Genomic DNA, 14076 nt, shown 5'->3' with positions numbered 1-14076 from the left:
ATGGAGATGATGCTCAGTTGGGTCCTCCTCTCCACCACCCTCTTCATCATCATCATCTCCACCATCTTCTTCTTCTTCTTCTTCTTCAAAAGCCACAATAGTGGAGGCCTTCCTCCAGGTCCAAGCCTAATCTGGTGAAGCAGCCGGAGATACAAGCCAAACTGTTTGATGAAATACAAGGAGTTGTTGGGAGTGAAGCAGAGGAGGTGAAGGAGGAGGAGCTCCAAAGGATGCCTTATCTCAAGGCAGTGATTTTGGAGGGGCTGAGAAGGCACCCGCCCGGTCACTTCGTGCTGCCGCACGCGGTCACAAAGGAAGTGAAGCTCAATGGATACGTGATCCCTGTTGGGGAGCCCGGGGTATACAACACACAGCGGACAAAACCTGGCAGTCAACACTATTCACCCCTTTGGATCAAACGACAAGCAAATATACAATTCTCATTCAAAAACCAATGTACATCATTTTTCAGGAAGAATCCTTGTGGGAAAACTCCTCACTACAAAGAGAAACCACAAGGACCTAGAGTGTTCAATTGGTATGGGAAGTGCTACAGTGTTCTTCTTCTCCCTTAAGCTACAACCTAGCTTAATCCGGCTAATCAATGCATACAAACATACAATAAGCCTCTCTTGAACAAATAATAACACACAACAAGATGATAAACAACTTGCCCTAGCAACCTTCCCACCTTCTTGCAACCCCTAGCTTAGGTTTACAAGAATGAAGAAGAAGAGTACAAATATACCTTCACTTCTTCTTCTTTGAGCTCACAAGCTCGGATCCGAAACTCTAGGATGTCTTCAAGGCTTCCCCTTTGATGGATGTTGAAGGCCTAGCCCGTAGCACTCTCTCCCTTTCTTTTTCTCTCAAGAGACCTCAAGAATGCACTGTTCATTGAAGAGAGAATGAAGAGTTAAGTAACTCATTCGGGATGCTACAGTAGCCATACGGTCTCCATGCGGGCCGCATGGAGCCCGTGAGGTTTACAGCCATTCTCAGAAATTCTCTCACTGCTACAGTAACATTGCTACAGTGCATCTGCTACATTACTGGCAGAAATCGAAAATTCCAGTGAGCCTCACGGTCTCCATGCGGGCCGCATGGAGCCCGTGAGGTTTACAGCCATTCTCTGCATCCCCGTTGCTACAGTAATTCCTGCACAAACTCAATATTGAGTTATACATCCATCTTAGAGCTTCAAACAGGGCTGGACACCTCACAATCCCAAAGGTTGCTTCCGTGAACTTCATGGTAGCAGAGATGGGGAGAGATGAGAAGGTGTGGAAGAAGCCCATGGAGTTCAGGCCCGAGAGGTATGCATTCTTGATATATATATATATATATATATTATAATCAAAATCTTGGTAAATACGAAAAGAATCCTGAAGAATTATTCTTGTAGATCTCTATGAATTTCTTTTAGGCCATAGTTTTGCTGAATATTTCATGCTTACATTGAATTCATTCTTTTCAAATTTGGAAAATAAAAGCACATAAAATTAAGTTAGAAAAATGTACGGACAATAACTACTGTTTGGTGTCAAACCTTTGGGGTATCAGTACAGTACTGTTATAATACTGTATATACATTGTAGTATATTATTAATAATACTATTCATTCAGTGTTCTCATGAGGTAGATTGTCTTTTTTTTTTTTTCCTCCCTTCCAGAATTGCTTGACAATAAGATTTATTTACTCGATTTGGTTCATTAAATATTTTCAGGCATGCATATGATAGGATTTTAATTGTCCTATATGTGACATTTGGTCAAGTTAATAAATTCCTAAGAGATGATTGTTAAATCGCTGTAATTGATACATCATCATATATCCCTGTCCCTTGACACTTTTTGGGAGTCGTCGCTTGTCGCCTTTGTAAAAAAAATATAGTACTGAGTAAATTTTTTGAAATACGAGTTTCTCTAATCCTCTTTGACATTTTAAATTAGGAAAGTAGCATTTAAGATAAATATAAAGTCAAATGAATATGCCAAATTTTTTTAGTAGTTTCCCAGTAATTACTTCTTTATTGAAATTTAGATGCGCATCATTTCAATATTGTACATTTTCGATGTTTTGTGTCTAGTATATTGTATCTAAAAGATTTTTTTTAGAATATTATTTTTTCTATCATTAACATATTTCATGATTTTTTATAAATAATTATATTATTATTATTACTACTATTTAGGTTTATGGAAGGTGGTGAAGGACAAAGAATCGATTTAACTGGGAATAAAGAAATCACAATGATGCCTTTTGGAATTGGGAGAAGGATATGTCCAGGACTTGAACTTGCTTTGCTGCATTTGGGATATTTTGTGGCTAATTTATTTAAAGAGTTCAACTGGAAAGTTGCATATGGAGAAGAAATAGATGTTGATCAGGAGAAAAGTGAATTTACTATTGTTATGAAAACTGCTTTCCGCGCTTGAGTTATTCCCAGAAGAATTTAACATATGTTTTGAATAGGTTGGTTTGGCAAAAATTAATAATTATGTGTATATATTTGTCTTTGGCTGTGACTTGATATCGAACTCTTGATAATTAAATACAATTTACAGCATAATTAATTATAACTATGAGAATCAAAATGGCTGTGTGATTATACAATAAAGACAAAAGCAGGGTTGGTTTCTTTGCTACTAAACCACTTTTACCCTTAGGGTGTGTTTGTTTGGTGTATTTGGTTTTACATGTAAAACCAAATACTTTACTTTATGAAATTCATTGTTTGTTTGAGTGTATTTGCAAACCCTGATGTAATTGAGATTACATTATAATAGCTTTTTTGATGTATTTGGTTTTACACCCAAATTGGGCGTAAAACCAAATCCTGGGAGTTATAACTAATGTATATATATACATACATGCATGCATACACATACACATACACATACATATACATATATATATTTATATAAACATATACAGGTATTTTTACACATATACATATACATGCTCATATACATATGTGTATATATACATATACTCATACTGATATATATACTTATACATATATATATCCATGTATGTATATGTATACATACACATACATATATACATATATATACTCATATACATATATACATATATGCATATATACACACATATATACATGCATTTTCCAATTATAGATTTACAAATCTTTTCAAATAAACATAAAATTTTATAATACAGTAATTTCAGTTACATCCAACCAAATACAAGATTTGACTGCACTGTATTTTGAAAACCAAGTATTTCTAATTACATTGTAACTAGAAATCCACTGTATTTAGAATTACATCCAACCAAATGCCCCCTTAGTTGTTGATGAATCACTTCCGATTGTTCTCTAAAATTGAATCGTATATAAATCGATGAAAAGCGACCAAGGGAACTAAGACATTGTGGTTTATTTTTTTTAAGAAAAAATAGAAAATATTCAAGAATTTGGCATTTTTCAACACAACAATTTAGAGGAAATCCGTTGGCTTCACATGAAAAGAATAGGAATGGCCAAAGTCACCCGGCGATGATGTTGCTAACAAACTCCCAAGAGAGAGAGAAAAAAAAATCATTTTAGTGATTATTTTATCTATAAGTAATCATGTCATTTTATTTAAATTTAAAAATAATCTTATTTAATCTAAACGAGTTAAATAAGAACATCTCCAGTGGGGATGCATCTTGGGCTCAATGAGTGGCTTTAACATGTCATTTATATTTATATTTTTTTATTTTATTTTACCTCTATAAATACACCTACATCTCAAATAAAACTTATACATTTTTTTTCTTCTTTATCTTTGAATTTTTAACTATATTATTAATATAAATACTACTCCATCTTCCAAAACTCCAAAATTTTCAAATAATTTTCAAAAGTTTGGATACTCTTTTTTCCGCAAAATATGCAAAATTATCCTACCACACAATATTTTTCTCATTTTTATGCAAATGTCCAAAATCAACCAAATTTTTCATATGGTTATCAATTGTTTTCTGAATCCGATTTTTTCAATCCAAGTATGGTAAGTCAACAAATCAATGTAGAAACAAGTTGCTTTCTGATTTCTTCAAGCGACCCCGAAAATTTGAATAAAAATTCCCGGGCCAATCAATAGAATACAATGAAAATAGGTTCATTGTATGACTCTCAATTTCTGCTTTATTCTACACAATCAGGGATTGAGAAGATCGTTATTAATGAAGACCAACATGAAGATCAAATTGAAATGCAGCATGGAGAATGGATGATGAAAAATGCTAGTGAGTGCATGGCTTACAATTTCAACTGATAGTGTTGTAGACACTTCTCAAAATGATATAACATTTTGGAAACGAATGACTGAGTATTTTTTATGAAAATTGGTGATTAGATCCAAAAAGAAAACCAACTAGCTATAAGCAACATTGGTTTTGAATGCTTATACTTATTAATGAACTTAACAAATTATACAACAGATTATTAGCAGAGCATCATAGTTGACGGAGTGATGATCAATTGAAGAAACATGGTCGTACTCTATATTATTAAGATTGTAAAAAATATTTCATCCATGAGTATGTTTGGATCATGTTAAAAGATGATCCAAAATGGAAAGCAAATATGCCTCTTGCTAGGTCTTCAAAGAAATTAAAGATCAATGAAAGTTGTGGTAATACATTATCATCCAATGCGGATACAAGTATTGATACAGATGACAGTGAGGTTGAGGTTCGTCTGATTGGTTAAAAAGCAAAGTTAAGAGATAAAAGGAAGATGGGTTGAATTACGAGAATGAGGAATGAAAATTAGCAGAAGTACGAAGTTTGAAAAGATCTTTTGAAATGGCTACTAATCATCAAATTCTGACTATGGATACTAGCCACATGAATGTAGAACAACTTGAGAATCATCGTCTTATTTGTAATGTCATAAAATCAAAATATAATATTTAATGTTTATTTGTTTTATTTTTAATGCAATGTAAGTTTAGTATTATGTAATTTTAAATTGCGCTTATGTAATTTTTAATACAATTTTAATGTAATTTGAATGTAAACTAGCCATTGCAATTTGAAAAATAGCCGTTTAAAAATTAATCTTTTGAAAATTAGCCGTTTGAAAACTAGTCATAAGTCAAATTAATCGTTTGAAAACTAGTCGTAAGTTAAATTAGTCATTTGAAAAGTAGCAGTTACAAATTAGCCGTTTGAAAATTAATCATTTGAAAATTAGCGGTTTGAAAACTAACTATAAGACAAATTAGCCTTTTGAAAACTAGCCGTTAAAAACTAGTCGTTTGAAAGTCAGTCATTTGATAACTAGCCGTTAAGTTGTGCATATATATATATATATATATGATGAGAACAAATTCCATACTTCTCCACTTAAGAAAATCCATATTTTTGTAAACTACATTAATTTGTTAACATCCTAGATAATCAATCTTGCACAGTTGTAACAAATCAAGCAATTTTTGGTAGATGAGTTGATGGATAATTCAGAAGAAAAGATTTGTACATTACTAGAGAAATGGGAGAGGCTAAAAAAGGGTGACTCATCTAGTAGCTGTAAAAGAAGCATAAGGCATTTGAATCGTTATCGTAAAGCCGAACATGAAAGGCTTTTCAATGACTACTTCGCCGATGTACTAGTTTATCCTTACAATGTATTTCGTCAATGATTTCGTAAGCGCCAGGTGTTGTTCTTGCGAATTGTAGAAGCACTAGAAAACCATTAGAATATTTTCAATTAAGGGTTGATGCAACTTGTAAACGAGGACTTTCACCACTTCAAAAATGTACTACTGCTATCCGACAATTAGTATATGGGGCACTGGCTGATCAATATAATGAGTACATACGAATTACTGAATGCACTACAATTGAATGCCTATTTAAATTATGTCGACGAGTTATTGAAATTTTTGCAGCAAGATATCTAAGAAGACCCAATAATGATGATGTTGGACATTTACTTCAACTGCATTTTGAGTCTTATGGCTTTCGCGGTATGCTTGGTAATATAGATTGCATGCAATGTGATTGAAAAAATTGCCCAGGTGCATAAAAAGGCCAATTCACTCAAAGGAATCAAGGGGTTCCAACAATTATGATAGAAGCGATTGTTTCAGCCAAGCTATGGATTTAGCCTGCATTCTTCGGAGTTGCTAGTTTTAACAATGATGTAAATGTGCTCAACCAATCTCTTTTGTTCAATGATGTATTATATGGATACACTTCAGAAATTCAGTTCAATGTTAATGGTACAACATATACAAGAGGATATTATCTTACTGATGGTATATATCTAGATTGGGCAACATTCGTTAAAAGTTTCTCATATTCGGAAGACCTAAAGAGACTCAAGTTTAAACAAATTCAAGAGGCTGGAAGGAAAGACGTTGAGCGAGCATTTGGCGTACTTCAATCTTGGTGGATAATTGTACGTAGTCCTGCCCGTTTTTTGGCACAAGCAAAAATTGAGAAATATAATGTACACATGCATAATATTGCATAACATGATTGTTGAAAATAAAAGTGATACAGTCACAAATTGGAATGACAAAGAAAGTGAATCCCCATTTCTTATCAGTCGAGGATGCACTCAAGATTTTCAACAATATTTAAGAAAAAGTGCAGAATTACGTGATCAAGAAATATACCATCAACTTTATCAAGACTTAGTAAAGCATAATAGGCACCACTTAAAAGTGAATGAAAACGAAATTAGTGTTTATATCTTTTATTAAGAGTTTAATTATATAACATTTTTAGTATTTTTTTAATTTATATAAATTATTTCTTTATTTTTTCATCATTTTGATAAATTATTTTTAATTTTTTTTATCATCCACAAATTAATTATTTTTTTTCAAAATAATATAATAATTTATTATTGTTAATATATTTTTATTACTCTAAATATTTATTTTGAAATTTAATTTTCAAAATATATTATATAATCATTTTATTAATAATATTTAAATTTTTTATTAAATAAATATGTTTTAATAAAATATATAAATATAAATAATTAATAAAATAAATGAAATGATATCCTATTTTATAATATAACTATTATTAAAGATAGTTTAATGAGTAAAAATTTAATAAATTGATGAAGTAACATAGATATCAAACTCTAGATAACTATCGGCTTAGGTTGACAATTGAAACAAAGAAGCTCTCATACAAAGTTGCCTTCATTGCATAAACATTTAAATTCATTTATTAACCAAAATTAAAATTGAAAATATCTTCAAAATAAATGAACAGATAAAACATCAATTTAAAAAAAAAAAAAAAATTGAAAACCGCCCATATTCTTAATCAGTTCAAAAGATATTTATTATTTATTTATCATCTCCCGTCATTTAAACATAGGACTGACTGACTACACAGTCCTAGTAAACAGACTCACAACTCTTGGGATCATGATGTTCCCTTGGCTTCTCATCTCCACCACTCTCTTCATCACCATCTTCTTCTTCTTCTTCTTCTTCTTCTTCAAAACCCTCAACAATGGTGGCCTCCCTCCTGGTCCAACCGCCATCCCCATCCTCGGCAACCTCCACTGGCTCTGGACATCATCACGGTCCATAGAGCCACTCCTCCGAGACCTCCATGCGCGCCTAGGCCCCATCATCACGCTCCGCATCGGATCCACCTGCGCCATCTTCATCTCCGACCGCCACCTTGCCCACGAAGCCCTCGTCACCCACGGCGCCGTCTTCGCCGACCGTCCCCCAGCTCTCCCCGCCACCCGCGTCTTCAACAGCAACCAACACAACATCAACTCCGCCCCCTACGGCCCTCTATGGCGTCTCCTCCGCCGCAACCTCATCTCTGAAATCCTCCACCCTTCTCGTGTCAAGCTCTTCTCCAATGGCCGGCAGGGGGTTCTCAACATCCTCACCGGCAAGATTCGAGCCAGCGCCGAGGCTAACAACGGCATCGTCCTTGATTTCAAACAAAATCTCCAGTTCTCCATGTTTTGTTTGCTTGTCCTCATGTGCTTCGGCGAGATGCTCGACGAGAAAGCCATTAGAGACATTGAAACAGCTCAGAGGAACTTCCTTCTGTACCTCAGCAAGCTGAATGTCTTTGCTTTCGTCCCAAGAGTCTCCAAGCTCATCTACCGAAAGAGATGGAACACCGCTATGGATCTCCGCCAGAAACAAAGGGACATAATCATACCATTGATCAGAACCCGGGAGAAGCACAAAGAGAAGCAGAACAAACAAGGCCGGAGTGATGATGAAAAGGAGAGGTTCGTCTACTCCTATCTTGATTCTCTTCTAGACATCAAACTCCCTGAAGAGGGAAACCGGAAACTCGATGACAATGAGCTGGTGACCATCTGCTCTGAATTCCTCACTGGCGGCACGGACACCACGGCAACCGCTCTGGAGTGGATCATAGCGAATCTGGTGAAGCACCAAGAGATACAAACCAAGCTGTTTGATGAAATACAGCAAGTAGTTGGGAGTGAAGCAGAGGAGGTGACGGAGGAGGAGCTTCAAAGAATGCCTTATCTCAAGGCAGTGATACTTGAGGGACTTAGAAGGCATCCACCCAGCCACTTTGTAGTACCCCACAGCGTCAAAGAGGACGTGATGCTCAATGGATACGTGATTCCAAAGGGTGCTTCTATAAATTTCATGGTTGCAGAGATTGGGAGAGATGAGAAGGTGTGGAAGAACCCCATGGAGTTCAGGCCTGAAAGGTATGTTTATATATGCATTCTTTATATATATATATATATATATTATAATCAAAATCTTGGTAAATACAAAAACAATCCTGAAGAATTATTCTTCTAGATCTTTATGACTATTGAATTTCTTTTAGGCCATAATTATATTCATGCTTACATTGAATTTATTCTTTTAAAATTTGAAAAATAAAAACACACAAAATTATGTAAGAAAAATGTACCGACTAAAACTTGGTAGAAATACGAATTTCCTCTTTGATATTTGAAATTAGGAAAGTATCACTTAAAGTAAATATAAAGTCATATGAATGTGGCAAAATTTTTTAGTAGTTTTTTTTGGGTAATTACTTCGTTATCGAAATCTAGATAAGAATCATTTCAGTATTGTATATTTTGTATGTTTTGTGTCTAGTATATTGTATCTAAAAAAACAGTTTTTTAGAATATTATTTTTTATATCATTAATATATTTCATGAATCTTTATAAATAATTTTGTTATCAATTATTATTATTTAGATTTATGGAAGGTGGTGAAGGACAAAGAATGGATATAACTGGGAACAAAGAAATCACGATGATGCCTTTTGGAGTTGGGAGAAGGATATGTCCAGGACTTGAACTTGCTATGTTGCATTTGGGGTATTTTGTGGTTAATTTAATTAAAAAGTTCAATTGGAAAGTTGCAGATGGAGAAGAAATAGATGTTGAAGACTGTTGGAATATATTGAAGCTTATCCTCTAGTATTATTCTGTTGTAATTGTATAGATTGTTTTTATTTTATCTCTTATATGAGTTAGTTAGCTGTATTTCTGTTTTTATGCTCTTGTTGTAACTACTCCTGAGATCAAGGAGCTGAATTGTGTATTTGAACCATGAAGAATGGAATAGAACGTGAGTTTTTTTCCTTTCCAAATATATTTCTACATGGTATCAGAGAGCAAGGTTCCGATTCCCGAACCATGGCCTCCAACACTCAAAACTCCGATCAATCCTCTGGTGCAATTATCACAAGCCAACCAGACTCATTCCCTCAGCCTGTCACAAACCACAAACTGAAATGGCCAAAATTACCTCGCATGGTCTCAATCTATCCTCATGTTTATCCGAGGCAAAGGCAAAGATGAGTACATCACCGGCGAGGCCAAAGCTCCTGCAGAAGACTCTCAAACCTTCAAGGTGTGGAAAACTAACAACATCATGGTCCAATCTTGGCTTATAAACTCCATGACACCAGAAATTGGCGAAAACTTCCTCTTATTTGCCACCGCAGCTGAGATTTGGGAAGCCGCCAAACTCACATACTCTATTGTTGACAATACATCCGAGTTGTTTGAGACAGAGAGTGTCCTCCACGAGCTACGACAAGGAGAGTCCACAGTCACCCACTATTTCAGCACCTTGACTCGTCTATGGCAGAAAATCGACCTGTATGACCAACAACACTGGAAGTGCCCTGATGATGTGACTCTGTACAAACATCTCGTTGAGACAAAACGAGTGTTTAAGTTCTTATCTGGCCTCAATAAAGATCTAGATGAAGTGAGAGGAAGGGTTCTGAGCCTTAAGCCATTGCCCTCTATCAGAGAGGTGTTCTCAGCCGTCCGCCATGAGGAGAGCAGACGAAAGGTGATGATGAGAGAGAACTCTTCCCTAGTGCCTACGCATACTGAATCATCTGCCTTAGTCAGCTTAGACAACTCGTCCGCCAATGCTGCACGAAACTCGTCTGATCAGAAACCTCGCAAAGGCCGACCATACTGTGACCACTGCCGCAGACCAGGACACTCGCGTGAGACCTGTTGGAAGCTCTATCCAGAATTGAAGCAATCTCGCAATCCCGGGAACCAAGAAGCATTCGCCAAAGTAGCCTCAGGGTCTCCATTCAACAAGGAACAATTAGAAGCATTGCAACAACTCATCAGCCAAGCCAGCCTTAAGCCCTCTTCTACTGCTTCTAGTAACGTTGCTCACCAAGGTACTGCTTTACATGTCTTGGCTGATGATACCACATGGATTGTAGACTCCGGCGCCTCCGATCACATGACTGGTAATAAAGTCTTGTTCTCTTCACTCACGGTACCAAAGCAAACCATCTCTGTCACCATTGCCGATGGATCCAAGTCAACAGTCAAAGGGATAGGAGTGGTTAAAATATCAGAGAACATAACACTTAATCAAGTGTTCTATATTCCAAATCTGCATTTGCAATCTCTTATCAGTTCGAAAGCTTAACAAGGACTTAAATTGTTTCACGGTTTTTAATGCCAATTCTTGTTTTTTTCAGGATCGGGAATCAAGGAAGATGATTGGATGTGCTGAGCTTCAGGATGGACTATATCGACTTCCAGCCATAACCCCAAATAGTCACTTAGGTCACCCTACACCAGCAATAAATTCTTTCTGTTCCAAGTCAAATAAAGATAGTGAACTCATGTTGCTTCATTATCAACTAGGCCACCCAAATTTCTTGTATCTCAAACAATTGTTTCCTTCTTTGTTTCATCATAAAAATACAAGAGATTATTTTTGTGATATCTGTCAATTTTCTAAGCATACTCGTGTATCATATTCACCTCGACCATATAAGCCATCATCACCATTTACAACCATACACAGTGATATCTGGGGTCCATCTAAAGTGAATCACTTAGGAGGACATCGTTGGTTTCTTCTATTGGTAGATGAACACACTCGTCTTTGTTGGGTATATCTCATGAAATCAAAGTCAGAAACAATTCCCATTATCAAACAGTTCCACACCCTCATAAAAAACCAATTCCAAACCTCAATCAAACAATTTCACTCAGATAATGGGAAAGAATTTGTTAATACTGAGTTACATCAGTTCTTTTCTTCTCATGGGATAATCCACACGAGCTCTTGTATCTACACACCACAGCAGAACGGCATAGCTGAGAGGAAAAATAGGCACATCTTAGAAGTGGCCTGATCCCGTCCCACAGTTCTATTGGGGAGATGCAGTACTCACTGCTGCATTCCTCATTAACAGAATGCCCTCAAAGGTCCTCAAGTTTCAATCACCATACCAAGTCCTCCATAAATTCTTTCCAACACATAACTCCATCTCAAACCTAACCCCAAAAGTGTTCGGATGCTCAGCATATGTGCATTTATACAATCAAAATAAACTTGATCCTAAGTCACTCAAATGCATCTTCCTAGGTTTTCATCCCACACAACATGGGTATAGGTGTTACTCTCCATCTCTCAAAAAACTCTTTATCACCAAAGATGTCACATTTCATGAGGCTGATCCTTTTTACACCACTTCTCGGATTCAGAGGGAGAATCTGATCCAAGAATCCCAGAATTGGTTTTCCATAGAACTTGATGACACACAAATCCAAACCTCACCACCACCTCAATCTCAACCTACACCTACACCCGATGTAGTCCTTCCTGAGCTCGCCGACGACCAAAATTCTTCTGCGAATCCTGATATGAATCAGCAAGAAACAAGTATTAATTCACCTGTGCAGCAAAATCCAAGTCCGGGTCATGAGCAAGCTGCTGATCTAGACGTCCCGATTGTGCTGCGGAAACCATCCAGATCGTGTGAACCGTATAGGATGGAAGACTTCGTTTACTATGGCAGCATCTCTGACAGGTACCGAGCCTTTATCACCACCCTTGACAACATCAAGATTCCCAACACTGTCGAGGAAGCATTCAAATACCCGGAGTGGAGAGAGGCCACCTTGGAAGAAATGAGTGCACTACAGAAAAATAATACATGGGAGCTAACGGAACTTCCTCCCGGGAGAAAAGTTGTTGGTTGTAGGTGGCTCTTTACAGTTAAACATAAAGCTGATGGGTCCGTGGAGAGGCTAAAAGGCAAGGCTCGTCGCGAAAGGATACACGCAATCATACGGGTTAGATTATAGTGAGACCTTTGCACCAGTCACCAAGTTCAACACGATCCGGGTTCTACTCTCTCTTGCTACAAACTTGGACTGGCCTCTTCATCAGTTTGACATCAAGAATGCCTTCCTCAATGGAGAACTTGAGGAAGAAGTGTATATGAGCATCCCTCCGGGATTCACCACAAGTGCCAATGCCAACAAGGTTTGTAGGCTAAGAAAATCCTTATATGGACTCAAGCAATCACCACGGGCGTGGTTTGACAAGTTCACACGAGTCCTCAAGCAGAATGACTTCAAACAAAGTCTTGCAGACCACACACTATTCTCCAAGCATAGCTCAACTGGTAAATGTACCATCCTTAGTGTGTATGTTGATGACATAGTGATCACAGGTGATGATTTAGAGAATATTGCTCAATTGAAGAGTCTACTTGTTGCTGAATTCGAAGTAAAAGATCTGGGTCAGTTGAAATACTTCCTTGGAATGGAAGTAGCACGATCGAAGAATGGAATATCTGTATCTCAGCGCAAGTATACCATTGATCTGCTGAGAGAAACGGGCATGTTGGGGTGTAAACCAACAGAGGTTCCAATGGATCCAAACCTCAAGTTGCAAGCTAGAACTACTGAGTAAGGAGCAGATAAGGATCGGTATCAAAAGCTGGTCGGAAAGTTGATTTATCTTGCCCATACCAGACCGGACATTGGATTTGCCGTAAGCATGGTGAGCAGATTCATGAACAATCCATCTACTACTCACATGGATGCAGTTGTGAGAATTCTCAGGTACTTGAAGTCCTCTCCAGGGACTGGTTTGCTCTTTCAAAAATCGTCTAATCGAGAGATTCAAGTCTTCACCGACGCGGATTGGGCAGGATCCATCACCGATAGGAAGTCAACGTCGGGAATGTGCACATTTGTGTGGGGAAATCTGGTCACGTGGCGCTGTAAGAAGCAAACAGTAGTTGCTAGGAGTAGCTCCGAGGCTGAACTTCGTTCTCTTGAAAGTGGAATATGCGAGGGAATGTGGCTAAAGAGACTGCTTGCTGAGCTTATCCTCGATAGCAAGCAACCGGTACAGATCAATTGTGACAATCAATCCACACTCAGCATAGCAAAAGATCCAGTTCAACATGACAGAACGAAGCACGTCGAAATCGATCGCCACTTCATCAATGACAATATCAATCAGAAACTTATAGTCTTGAAGAATGTTCCATCAAAATTGCAAGCTGCAGACATTCTCACCAAGGCTCTGCCACAAGCAAGCTTCAAAGACATGGTTAACAAGCTCAAGTTGTTAAACATATACAACTGAGCTTGAGGGGGAGTGTTGGAATATATTGAAGCTTATCCTCTAGTATTATTCTGTTGTAATTGTATAGATTGTTTTTATTTTATCTCTTATATGAGTTAGTTAGCTGTATTTCTGTTTTTATGCTCTTGTTGTAACTACTCCTAAGATCAAGGAGCTGAATTGTGTATTTGAACCATGAA

The 14076-nt window shown here is 36.9% G+C and overlaps 2 protein-coding genes across 2 annotated transcripts; both read left to right on the top strand.

Annotated features, from left to right (window-relative positions):
• Positions 1–2439, top strand: LOC120262179 (cytochrome P450 89A2-like). The gene is made up of 4 exons (XM_039270257.1): positions 1–21; positions 102–359; positions 1234–1316; positions 2196–2439. The coding sequence occupies exons 1-4, from the start codon at positions 1–3 to the stop codon at positions 2437–2439; spliced, it is 606 nt and encodes a 201-aa protein (XP_039126191.1).
• A 4921-nt stretch (positions 2440–7360) lies between these two features.
• LOC120262131 (cytochrome P450 89A2-like) lies at positions 7361–14009 on the top strand. Its single transcript, XM_039270227.1, has 3 exons — positions 7361–8702; positions 9211–9460; positions 13965–14009. Exons 1-2 carry the CDS (start codon positions 7411–7413, stop codon positions 9434–9436), a joined length of 1518 nt encoding a protein of 505 aa, XP_039126161.1. The 5' UTR covers positions 7361–7410; the 3' UTR covers positions 9437–9460; positions 13965–14009.
• The last annotated feature ends 67 nt before the right edge of the window (positions 14010–14076 follow it).

This window comes from Dioscorea cayenensis, chromosome 1, assembly GCF_009730915.1.
Source record: "Dioscorea cayenensis subsp. rotundata cultivar TDr96_F1 chromosome 1, TDr96_F1_v2_PseudoChromosome.rev07_lg8_w22 25.fasta, whole genome shotgun sequence".
NCBI classification, from domain to species: Eukaryota; Viridiplantae; Streptophyta; class Magnoliopsida; order Dioscoreales; family Dioscoreaceae; genus Dioscorea; species Dioscorea cayenensis.
This window is presented reverse-complemented; position numbering and strand designations above follow the sequence as displayed.